Consider the following 12236-nt stretch of genomic DNA (forward strand, 5'->3'; position numbering starts at 1 on the left):
AGAGAAGAACAAAAAAGGACGAAACGGTCGCATTTCATATCTCTAAGTGAGTCTAAGCATGTTATTTCTGACATAGTGTCACGTAACATGAGCTTTTATTGATTAAGTGTTCTTCTTCACAGTTTTCCGATGTTTTAACTGAGTAAACTAGAGTGAATTAGCGACAAAGCTCCAGCAGGTGTCAGCGGTTAGCTAGCTAGCGCGCCTTTTCTTCTTCGGGGGTTTTCGGTCGCTCGTCTTCTTCGTTGGCGCTGTTGACAGCTCACAGGAAGTCCACAACATCTCCGTATTTCTCTTCTGTTTTTAACCCCGTAAAATAAAGACTTTCACCTCCTCACCGCCGCGACCGATGAGAGGAATGGAGGAATATCATAACGGCAACGAGGTCTGTGTGTGAATCAACGTCTTTCTGAATATGTGAAGCGAGAAACAAGCTAGCTAACAGCTGGCTAGCTTCCCAAGCTAGCCACTCCTAACGTTACGTCCAAGCTGATTTTTGATGCTAATTCTGTATTTTTCAGTATAGAATCATAATATAACACTGTGGTTTATATCTTTATGAATTAGTACTAGCTTATTGCCTCTCTGTATACGAGTAATTATGTATTTCTAGTATTAATCCTACATGGAGTTAACGTTAAACTGTGATTTGTGTGTTTAATAATCAGCCTTCAATGTCTGACTGTAACTGTAGGTGGTTTTCACAATTTCTTAATGTTGTTGTTTAATACTTTCAGGGCTCCTTCAACTCTGAGGAGGCTGATAGCATTGTTAAAGAGGTAATCACAACCATTTAACATCAAGCCCACCATTGTTTCTCTCTCTAAAGGTTGTAATAATCATTATTATTATATCACAGCAATGACACACTCAGAAGTCTGTTTTGTGAATGTATGAAATGAAATACAAAGAAGTAAAATAACAATAACACATGTGATTCTGTAAATTATGGGCTGTATTGCAGAAGTTTTATGTGTAAATTGTCTTTAAATGTCACTAAATATTTGTCATTTAAATGTTATGCAGACACATTTTAGTTCCAGTAGAGAAACAAACCTCCTGTGCTCCTGCAGAGGTTCAGTGTTTATTCTTCAAGAATGTTTTTTACAGTTAGAGAAGATAACTTTTGCTGTAGGCTGTTTTTAAAGTCTGTTTCTGTCACATGAGGCAGAAACCTCCTGACAGGTTTTATTTAGATTATATTTTTTGTCCTGTTCTCAAAGGTTACATGTCAGCTCTTACGTTTAGTGACGAACTTATTAGAGAGCAAACACGTTAAAGCTCAGGAATTTTGTGTTTGTGCTGAAACAGGAAACAGTGTCTGCTCTGTGATTTTGTCTCCTCGGGGTGAACCAGCACCCAGTGATTCCCACATGACTGTAAACACTGACGTGCTATCTGTGTGTGTGTGTGTGTGTGTGTGTGTGTGTGTGTGTGTGTGTGTGTGTGTGTCAGTGTATTGAGAGCGTCGTCGGGAGTGATGACTACAGCCAGAGTCTGGTGAACAAATGGACAGCGAGCATCGTGGAGCGCTGCCTCACTCAGATGGTCAAAGTGGGGAAACCGTACAAATACATCGGTGTGTTCAGATGAACTTCATCAGTCCTGCTGCACGTCTCCATTTAACCTAAATATATAATATATGATGTTTAGGTGAGATTGCATCCAGACGTGTTTATTGTGACTGTTTGTCTGTACAGTGACGTGTGCTGTGATGCAGAAAACGGGAGCGGGCCTCCACACAGCTAACTCCTGCTACTGGGACACCGCCATGGACGGTAAGCAGAGTGTGAAGTCACAGAGAGGAGCGTGCTCTGGTGGAAATTCAGTTTTCTGAAGATATTTGAGAGATTTTCTTTCACTTTGGTTCCATTTTTAATCAAGTGTTTATAATAATAATAAATCATTGTTTCACGCGTTTTTTTCTAGACTGATGGATTTGGTTAAAAGCCTTGGAGACGGCCTCTATGTGAAGCTCTTGACTGTTAGATTATCAGCAGACTCTTAATTGTGAAGACAATCAGCAGACGACATGTTAATGACATGTTTTTGAATAAAGTAACAAGGCTAAACTAGTGCTACAAGCATTTTTATTAAACTTCTCCAGATGAATCTTAATAGTTTTGAAACTTGTTGTGTGTTTGGATTGTTAGCAGAGCACCGAAGAGCTTAAACATCACACTCAGAAATCAGACATTAAAATATGATACTGAACAATAAATGTTTTCACATTTCAGAAATAAGACGTGTTTTGGATGCAGACGAAGATTTAAAAGAGAAGTTTTCTTGCAAACAAAACAAACAGAAGTTACGTTGACCTGCAGCCTTATTTAAAGCCGATTGTGTCGTACAGAGCTGAACGTTATATTTTTAAACATTTATTTATTTTCTGGTGTTTTGTTCAGTTCTGTTTACTTTACTTCCTCTTGTTTTTTCTCTGTTCATCGTTCCTCTGTTTTCTCACCTGTGTGTCGTTTCATCTCTGCAGGAAGTTGCACCGTCAGATGGGAGAACCGCACCATGTACTGTGTGGTCAGTGTGTTCGCTGTGGCTATCGCATAGGACACCCACACACACACACACACACACACACACACACACACACACACACACACACACACACACACACACACACTTACAGATGACCATCACTACACCAGGGGAGGAGTGCAGCGTGTTCATGTGACCAGCAGGGGGCCACAAAGTGCCACAGAGTCACATCCACACCGCTGTGTGTCGGTGCCACTCGGTTAAAGCTGCAGAAAAGAAACCAGCTGTATTATTTTCTCGTGTTTCTGCCTTCAGATGCATGAAAACATCATCGTCTTATTGTATTTATCTTCTCATGTCACTGCAGTGCTTTAATAGTTTCATTTAGCTGATATTTATCACTGAAGCCTGACAGCATGAAGCAGCTGAAATCATCAACACATCCAGTTTGATTCTTCTGTGTTTTCTGATGTTTGTTATCGTGTCAACGAGAGGAAGAGGAGAGTTTTGTACTCAGAGCTGCAGGAAAATAAACATGAAGAGATTTATTTTTGTTTATTCTGTTTATTTTATACCAGAAGCCGAGAAAAGTTTTCTTTGTCCCTCAGTTTGAATTGTCTTGCAGTTCTCCTTTCTCCATTGTTTAGATCCACTTCTGTGTTCTGTGCTTAAAATAAAATAATACATTTTAATGACATCGCACTTTTTAAAATCAAGTTCTCAAACTCCAAACGCTGATGCCAAGTAAACGCTAAGTAAACAGTTTATACACACGTAAATATATGTTTAATTTACCTTTGTTTGTACTTATTAACTAAATTTATCACTAGAAACTTTTTTAACACCAAAGAATATGAAATATGTGACACTTTAAGACTTTTACTCAAGCATTATTCATATGAGTGACTTCGATGACCAGAAGTCTGCTTGTTTCGTAATTTTTCCAGCCAAACTAAACCAACAACAATCAGAATTAGAGTCAGAATCAGCTTTATTGGCACACATACAAAGAATTCACCTCCCAAATCTATTTACACAGGAGTAGCAGCGAAGCTCAAACAAGGAACAATAAAGCTGAACAATAAAGGTAAAAAAATAATACAAACTTACTTTCTTATCTATAAAATTCACATGAACAATATTTATAAATGCTGGCAAAAGCTTTCTCCTGATGCACAACAAATGAAAGTGGACAGAAGGTTTGTTTCCCTTTTTCTTGCCTCCCAGAAGTCCTGACTGTGTCCAGCAAATAGACAACGCTAAACGTGAATAAAGAAAATAGGAAGAAAAGTTTAGAAACCAGTCGTTTAACCGATAGATGTGGAAGAAAAGGAGAACAAGGTAATGTGGAAAAACACATCTTTGAGCAACAACGGCGTCTTTACAAAACGTCTGTGGTGAGAAGTGAAGATACTGATGTGAACGCAGCTCATTCAAAATGTAACTGTCAGTCTCGCTGATACTTGTGACGTTTCCTCTCTTGGTGTTTCCTGGTCGTCCTTCAGAAGTTGTTTTAGAAGTTCTCCTTGTTGAAGATGAACTTGACGTTGGCCTCAGAGTGGGACAGACACTGTTTCTCTAGAGATTTGCCCAACTGAGGCGGACCACACAGGAAGACGCCCACTTTAGTCCTGCAGGACGCCAACATTTCAATATTAGCAGCAGGGACAACAGTGACGAAACATTTCAAGTAAAGTGACTTCAAAGAGTAACTTATGGGTAAGTAATTAGTAGTTAATGAGTCTTTGTTGGGTAACTACTCAGTATGATGTCTTACTTTACTGGAGAATACAGTAAAAAGTAACTAATGAGTAAGTAATTAGTAGTTAATGAGTCTTTGTTGGGTAACTACTCAGTATGATGTTTTACTTTACTGGAGTATACAGTAAAAAGTAGTTAATGAGTAAGTAATTAGTAGTTAATGAGTCTTTGTTGGTAACTACTCAGTATGATGTCTTACTTTACTGGAGGACACAGTAAAAAATAACTAATGAGTAAGTAATTAGTAGTTAATGAGTCTTTGTTGGTAACTACTCAGTATGATGTCTTAGTTTACTGGAGGATACAGTAAAAAGTAACGAATGAGTAAGTAAATAGTAGTTAATGAGTCTTTGTTGGGTAACTACTCAGTATGATGTCTTACTTTACTGGAGAATACAGTAAAAAGTAGTTAATGAGTAAGTAATTAGTAGTTAATGAGTCTTTGTTGGGTAACTACTCAGTATGATGTCTTACTTTACTGGAGAATACAGTAAAAAGTAGTTAATGAGTAAGTAATTAGTAGTTAATGAGTCTTTGTTGGGTAACTACTCAGTATGATGTCTTACTTTACTGGAGAATACAGTAAAAAGTAGTTAATGAGTAAGTAATTAGTAGTTAATGAGTCTTTGCTGGGTAACTACTCAGTATGATGTCTTACTTTACTGGAGGATACAGTAAAAAGTAACGAATGAGTAAGTAATTAGTAGTTAATGAGTCTACTGAGTAACTACTCTGTATATGTGTGTTAGGGCCTCACCCCGGGTGCTTCGTTGCTATGTTGGTGAACTCGTTGTCCCAGTTGGGTTTCCCATATAAAGTCTTCTGTTTGAGTCCTGTGATCGGGTCATTTTCCGCCTCGTGGTGAACACGGATGTGAGCCGCCTGACAAAGAAAAAGACCACATTTGTTTTCACACAGTGGTTCGTTACATTAATCTTGAAAATGCAGTGAGAAGGTCGTCACATGAGCCGGTCATACCTCCGTCTCCTTCCAGCGGGTGAGGTAGATGTTGTAGCTGAGGAAGTCGGTCATTCCCTTCTCAGTCATCTGACCCTCCAGAGACTGCAGCAGGTCAGCAAACCACTCAAAGGCCTGCGTCTCTGGGCACAGCCAGTAGAAATAGATCTGCAACACACAAACGTCTCTTTATTTACTTTGTTTTTAAGTCAGAAAGTCTTTATATGACAACCGAGAATATTAGATCTCCAACGAATGCATGTGGAGCTGGAGCTTTCAGCTGTATCACATGGTCTTCATCAGGAGATTGTCATGTCTGCCGATGGTGAACATGTGATACAGTTAAAAAGCTTAAAGAAAACTTGGATATAAGTCAGGATTGTTTTGATACTTGCAGGAAATGTTCTTTGGATCTCTTGTTCTTCCTGAGTAAAGTTAAGACCATGCAATACGAGGGCTGAGGGCTCTGGACAAAGCTAGTAAGTGGACCTTGGGTGGCAGTAACAGTTAGTTTGCTGCCTCACCTTCTTGGTGAAGACCTCCTGGTTGTTCTGGATGTGTTTGTACCACACCGACTTGAGGATGGAGGCGAACGGAGTCACGCCGATTCCAGCGCCAACCAGCATCACAACCTCGTAACGGAATACGTCCTCGCTGGCCGTACCAAACGGGCCGTCGATTGCCAGCCTGAGAACACAGAGAGGACTGATTAGACAGATAACAATAGGATCCACAGAACAAATACTTTCTAGCTTTCCTGAAAACAATGTCTCATGTCCATATGAGTCCATCGGTGTGTCTTCTGTGTCTACGTAGCTCTTCGTAGCATTCATGAAGCACGTTTGAGTCAAATTGTGTCCCTGGAGGTCCGACTCTGATTAACTGCGTCTGTTGTTAATGGTTTGGTCTGCAGGAAGCAGAACAATGTTCCAGCTCGCTCACCAGGATGACTACTTTGACATTGGGGGGAGAGTAATATTGTATAATTTCAACAATTTCCCTGCTTCTCCTCTCAACCCTGACAGGAAAAAGAATACAAAGATTGACAATAAAAAGCCTCTGGGCTGTAAATTTGACCCCGACTGCTGGAGTTTGAAAGGAGAGCAACATGGAGGAGGCTTAGGGTGCAATCATATGTAATCACAGGCAATTTCAGCTACAGTTTCCCGGTGTCATACTTGGGTAGTTGCCAGGCCTCCTGAGGCTCCGTTTTGTCTCCTCCACAGGCCTCATACAGCGCCTGAGTCCAGTCTCCAACGATACGGATGTGGGCGCTGAAGTAGTCCTCCTCGGGGGCGGAGGTCAGGGTGAAGGGGTGCCACTCCAGCCTGGAGACGGACGGACACTGGATGAAGACGTACTGCCCCACCTCCATGTGGAAGCCTTTCTTCTTCATCTGCAGCTCCAGAGTCTTGGAGGGATGCATCACCACCTGAGGGACAGGTGCAAACAGCATGTCATGTGACCCACCGTCTCAAAATCAATGCTGACATGTCTTCCTACTGCTTGAGTGAGGCACTAGTGGTTTGCAGGTCTCTGGAAGCCCTGAGATCCCAAATTGATTTCTTTATTTACACCTTTTCTTTCACCGAAATACTTCACTGTAGCTGCGAAGCTAAAAGTGTTTGTCAGAGCTCGACCTTTTCTTGAGGACATGTCAGCAAACTGCTGCTTTCCCTTGAGACACTACAACAGTATACATGTCTTTTATTTTAGCACATACGCACCTTGGTGATGACGACTTTCTGGTGGGATCGATAGAGGCGGACGATCCTCTCGCACACATAGAGGATCATCGGGCCCACCACATACTTCCATGTCTGCAGAGCAGGACAATAAAAGACCATTTATATTAATATTAACAGCTAAAAAGATGATGTTGCATGCTCAAGCCAGTGATTGAAGTAGACCGATCAACATGAATCACTTGTCTAACAGCTCACCATCGGTGGGTTTCCAGCGAACTTTGGTACGGGACAGAAGGAGTCGTTTTTTCCCCAGTCTTCAAAATGATCAGCACAAACCAATGGGTTGCTTACATTCATGCTTTTTTCCGTCTGTCCTCGCACGATCCGCCTGCAGCCAATGGACAAAATAGTTATATTACTGTGAATGAACCAGGTGTCGAGTCACGACTGGGTCACGACATGGTCTTGTTGAAGTTAAGACTGAGTCAAAGTTGAGTCATGTTCAAGTCAAGTTTGACCCAAAATAAAAGTAAAAACTGAGTAATTTCTCTGTAAATTGTGAATCAGGACTGAGTCAGAACAGGGTCATGGTCATTAAAAAGTGTCTCTAAGGCAGGCAGAATTTCCTCAGAAAGGATTGAATCTAATTGTGTTTTCCTACCCGAAGCCGTGGAGCACGAGTCCGATGAAGAAGATGATGAACAGATGGTGGGTGTACCAGAACACCTCGAAGTACGACCTGCGGATCACCTCCATGGACGACGTGATGATGAGGATGAGGGCCAGCGTGATGGCGACGCCCGTCAGCCCGGCGATGGTGGTGAACATGACGATGGTAGGATTCTGCACCAAAACACCGTCAGATATTTCACTGTTCGTCACTTTTAAAACTTAAACACCGCACAGCTGACCCGTCATGGCGTGGGTCGTGTCACAGGGTCTTCACCTCAAACATTTCATCACTTGTTTCCACTTGAATCACTTCTGCAGGTCATGTTTATTGGCTAACTTCCCTATGTGCCAGATATGTATTTTGTCATAGTTCTCCCCCTGTTTGGACATCAGGGTTAGACGTTACTGAGAGGAGTATCAGACCAACGCAACTGAAATCAGTCAGTTTACACACGCCAGGTTGAGTAAGACAATTAATAATTTAACCAAATGTTTCTGTTACTGCTTTTGAAGAAATGCTCAAATCTGTAAGAGCAAAGAGGAAGGAGGAGGAGAATTACCAAAGATAGAGAGACAAATACCTCAAATGAGGAAGTTTGTTGGATGAAGTAATACTATTTTCTATTTTTTTCTCTTGGAAACCAAATTTTGCAATTAAGCCGAGGGGATTTCGCATTTTCAGTAAGACAAGAATTACAAACGACGCGTAGGATTGAGAACAAAGCTGCAGGTTCATTCTACAACACTGAACTCACCGTCTCGTTGCTCCTGATGGGGTTCAGGAAGGAGGCGTTGTCTCCGTTGCCGATTTCAGACAGGACGAAGGGAAGAAGGCTGCTGTTGCGGTTCAGCTGGGCATCCATGAAATACTCGAAGTTAAACAAGTGTGCAATGATGTGCACGGCTGTGAAAAGAAGTTATATCACAAAAACAGTGACTTTAATTCGTCAAAGCTTTTCTGAATATGAATAATATATACATGAGATTGTAGAATCTGCAAAATACTGCTTATTACTAACAGAGATAGACTAAAACTGAATGTTTTAAAGCAAATACACTGAACGAATGAAAACAACACCTGTGTGGAAGGCGATCATGTACGCCACCAGCTTGTGGAAAGTTATGTTTCGATCTAGCTGCCGAGCTGCTGTACGGCTGCAGTACTAAAGACAAACAAAGAAGAACAGATATTATGATTCTATATTAACGGTTGATTAAATGGCCACTAATACTAGTTGTTTTGGAGTAAACGTGGTCTGCATGGATACCTGGATGGAGCCACGTAGGAAGGAGAGGAGGTTTCGACAGACGGGCAGCAGAATGAGCATACAGTTGAAGTTGAGGCAGCCGGCGGGAGCTCGGGCCCACGACAGAGCGTGCTGATGGGATAAAGAAGAGCTTTGTTACTTCAGATATTAAATACTGACAATTTGTCCAGTTAACCACAAACTGACATGAACACAAAGAACTAAAACTACACATGGAAATGAGTTTTAATCAGAACAGGCGTGAGGTTTGTTGTCTGCAGATATTACAGTATATCTCATTAGTATGAAGTTATACTCTTGATACTTGAGGTTTTCTTTTTATAAAAGGTACAAAGCTGCAACTTCAGATAGTGTTGCTCATCTGATATCTGAACAGAGAACAAACACATGATAAAGTCTTCACACAGGCTGAAGGAGCATCAGTGTTTCACTTCTCTCTGCAGCTGGTGGTGTTTCATGAAGCCAGCTGTGACCACAGATCAATCTTTCACCCTCGCGTCAGACCTACTTCCCTTCACTACAGTGCAGTTTAATTATAAACAGAAGGCAGTGCAGATAAAGCAGGTGTGATTACTGTGGGTGTGGAGGTGTTTGCGGGAATACATTATGAAGTGTTTCTCTGGAAACATGTGTTTATTTGCACCTAACGATATGTGTCAGCTGAGATAATGGTAAGTGCTAAAGGACTTAAATGCTCCAGAACTCCATTAACAGGGAGCTGAATTAGCTGTTAGAACTTCCTGTTAGCAGTGAACTCACAGATGTTCAGATAACTATCACTGGATCACTGTGAGACTGAAGGAAACTTAAAAACATGATGTTTCTAAAGCAAGTTCTGCACATGTCACTCTCTTATTCAGAGTTATAAAACACATGATAAACATATTTTTATATTCAGTGTGACTTTGACTTTCCAAGGTTGTAATTAATTCTGATGTCCATCAATTAACTGGTCTGTAGATTTCCTTTAAAATCCGAGAAAGAAAGACGCTCCTCCAATGTGCAGAACTTGCCTTAGAAAAGCCATGTTTTTAATTTTCTTTTAGTATCAAAGTAGTCCAGTGATAGTTGTCTGGACATCCATGAGCACACTGCTAACAGGAAGTGCTAACAGCTAATTCTGCAAAGTTTTAATAGAGTTTTGGAGTGTGTGAAAAAACAAGTCCGCTTCAGTCGTTCAGGAGAATGATGCAACACTGTGTCAAGAAAATGGATTTAGATCTTAATGACTGATTTCTTTGTCCTTTTGCATCTCAAGTCTATGAAATAGTAAATAAACATTCATCACAGTTTCCAAAAGGCCAAAGCGATGTGTTCAAGTCCAAAATTCAAATATATGACGTTTAATGTCGTAGAAGAAGAATAATAAAATAAAGAAATGTTGTTTGTATGATTGTATGTTTCAGAGGCTGTAACAGGAGAACTTTTAGTGTTTTTGCCTATAAAGTGACCTGAATCGTTGCGGCTGTACTCCAGCTCTGTATACTGTATTCTGCTGGTGGACATACATGTTTAAAAAAGGAGAAGAAGAAGAAGAGTGTGGGCATCATTAGTAAAGCTTGATGGTAATGTCGGGAACTTCCCTGTCCTTTTAGAGGAACTGAGACAGCCTGCTGACAACTGTTTCTGAAATGACTCATTTCATACTTTCCCTCAACTTTCATGAATGGTTTGATTTGTTATTTATATCTTAATAGATATAGATATATATAATAATATATCTTCTCTCCCTGAAATGTGTGTGATGATTTTAGATTCAAGAAACAGAACCGAGCTGAGAAAAGTTGCAACATCACCTCAGAGCAGATGAGTTATAATAGATTTATAAAGTTTTTCATGAAATGTGAATGGTAATTAAAAGCCTCTGTGGTCGGGTCGGACTCACCCCGAGCAGTTCTCTGGTGTAGAACCAGCTATCCCCCAGGTACTTCATGTAGAAGAAGACGAACAGGAAGGCGTTGATCCCGAGCCACACCAGCTGTGACACAAGCAGACACGTTTCACGTTCAGTCAAAAGGTTTCAGTCCAGTGAGGCAAAATAAATCGAAACCAGAAGAGCGTTACTGTTCAGAGATCAGGCTCCGTACATTCAGAATGTACAGATACAATACAAGAGTTTCAGAACGGGTGGAAAAAACATGAAATAAACATGAAAATACATGTATTTCTTTCAGAGCATCATGTTTAAAAGTGTTTATGTTGTCTTTGAATTATCATTAAAAAATCCCAAATTTGTTCTATAATCCACAAAAGAAGCAAAGACTGGAAGAAAAGACTGTGACTGGAACTTCTCCTCCTCTTCTTCTGTGTATCAACCATTAGACCTGTGAACAGCTGAAGTGAAGGAACATTTACTCATCAGTGTCTTTAAATGATGACAGCTGAGTCGTGCAGATGTTTCAGCCGGTCTCCAGGATATAAAGTTCACAGTTAATAGTTCTGTAAAACCACAGAAACGTCCGAAGTTGACGTTGGTACCAAACGTTGGTGTTTGGTGATGTCTTCTCACCCTAACCAGAACTTAATCACAGCGTCGTGAAATGAGAGAGATACAAGTTTCATCTTAAAGAATCTGTGGTTCTTCAGAATCGTACATTTATTCTGGTGACCGGGTTGGACTGTAGCAGAACCTTCTCTTAAAACCCTGTGGATGCTGCGACAGATCCGTCGTTACAGCTGCAGGACGTCCAGCGAAACTAGTTTAAATCCTAAACAGGATCTCCACACTGTTGGATGGACAGTGGGAACATGTTTAAATGATGCAGCAGACGTTTTTAATGTAACGAAGTGTCATTTTACATCAACTGTAAAGCTGAAATCAGGGTCTAAAACCTGAGTAGAGTTTCGATTTGAATAACCGTTCTGTTCTGGTTTAGTCTCCCGTCCGTTCACAGAGATAAGAGAGTCGATTTAACGCTTTATAAGAACAGATCCTGAGAGAAAAACCTGCAGTTTCCAGCAAATATACTCACAATAACGAAGATGGAGAGTCCCTCGTTGGCAGCAAAGTTCCCCATGGTGTGAACTGTGAAGCGCTCTGAGAAGGTGTGTGTGACGGAGTGTGTGTGACGGAGTGTGTGTGAGCGTGATAACAGACGAGGAAGCAGGAAGCAGTGAAGGAGGAGAGTAATGAGGGCAGTGGAGCGCTGACTCACTTTATAACTTTATATTAGGAGCAAATAAGGAAGTGATGCTCCACGTCACTTTTCAGAAGGAAGCTGAATTTCTCCTCAGCGACTCCTTCAGTTGTAAAGCTGTCTTATTCCTTATCGAGCCCGAGCGTCTAATCTCCCTCCTGAGGCGTTAAATCAAAGTCAGCGCAATCAGAAAAGGTCAGAGGTCAGAGAGAGATCAGCAAAGAGACGATATTATGAAAGAGATTCAGACTTTATATCATGAT

The 12236-nt window shown here is 40.9% G+C and overlaps 2 protein-coding genes across 5 annotated transcripts; one reads left to right on the forward strand and one right to left on the reverse strand.

Annotated features, from left to right (window-relative positions):
- Positions 1-204: 204 nt before the first annotated feature.
- Positions 205-3038, forward strand: LOC115577055 (dynein light chain Tctex-type 3-like). 4 transcript variants are annotated; one of them, XM_030409848.1, is made up of 6 exons: positions 215-385; positions 738-779; positions 1456-1579; positions 1701-1778; positions 2489-2567; positions 2598-3038. In XM_030409848.1, the coding sequence occupies exons 1-5, from the start codon at positions 350-352 to the stop codon at positions 2560-2562; spliced, it is 354 nt and encodes a 117-aa protein (XP_030265708.1). In that variant the 5' UTR covers positions 215-349; the 3' UTR covers positions 2563-2567; positions 2598-3038. The 4 variants fall into 4 exon arrangements, with proteins under 4 accessions (XP_030265709.1, XP_030265708.1, XP_030265706.1 ...); XM_030409846.1 differs by having other exon boundaries at positions 2489-2563; positions 2594-3038; XM_030409847.1 differs by having other exon boundaries at positions 2489-2563.
- A 425-nt stretch (positions 3039-3463) lies between these two features.
- cybb (cytochrome b-245, beta polypeptide (chronic granulomatous disease)) lies at positions 3464-11975 on the reverse strand. The gene is made up of 13 exons (XM_030409796.1): positions 11809-11975; positions 10722-10814; positions 8837-8947; positions 8647-8731; positions 8324-8472; positions 7558-7739; positions 7152-7284; positions 6936-7028; positions 6387-6640; positions 5733-5895; positions 5230-5376; positions 5009-5133; positions 3464-4121 (listed from the first exon to the last, which is right to left on the reverse strand). The coding sequence occupies exons 1-13, from the start codon at positions 11851-11853 to the stop codon at positions 4004-4006; spliced, it is 1698 nt and encodes a 565-aa protein (XP_030265656.1). The 5' UTR covers positions 11854-11975; the 3' UTR covers positions 3464-4003.
- Positions 11976-12236: the final 261 nt, after the last annotated feature.

This window comes from Sparus aurata, chromosome 24 (genome assembly GCF_900880675.1).
Source record: "Sparus aurata chromosome 24, fSpaAur1.1, whole genome shotgun sequence".
Lineage (NCBI taxonomy): Eukaryota > Metazoa > Chordata > Actinopteri > Spariformes > Sparidae > Sparus > Sparus aurata.

What these genes read in the sequence shown, in the direction of transcription:
- LOC115577055 (XM_030409849.1), top strand. Translation starts at nt 350, where the DNA reads ATGAGAGGAATGGAGGAATATCATAACGGCAACGAG. An exon ending in AATATCATAACGGCAACGAG is followed by an intron (nt 386 to 737) that starts GTCTGTGTGTGA and finishes TAATACTTTCAG; the next exon opens with GGCTCCTTCAACTCTGAGGA. An exon ending in CTGGGACACCGCCATGGACG is followed by an intron (nt 1,779 to 2,488) that starts GTAAGCAGAGTG and finishes TCATCTCTGCAG; the next exon opens with GAAGTTGCACCGTCAGATGG.
- cybb (XM_030409796.1), bottom strand. Translation starts at nt 11,853, where the DNA reads ATGGGGAACTTTGCTGCCAACGAGGGACTCTCCATCTTCGTTATT. An exon ending in TCGCTGGAAACCCACCGATG is followed by an intron (nt 7,029 to 7,151) that starts GTGAGCTGTTAG and finishes CCTGCTCTGCAG; the next exon opens with ACATGGAAGTATGTGGTGGG. An exon ending in GAGGCCTGGCAACTACCCAA is followed by an intron (nt 5,896 to 6,386) that starts GTATGACACCGG and finishes CTGTGTTCTCAG; the next exon opens with GCTGGCAATCGACGGCCCGT.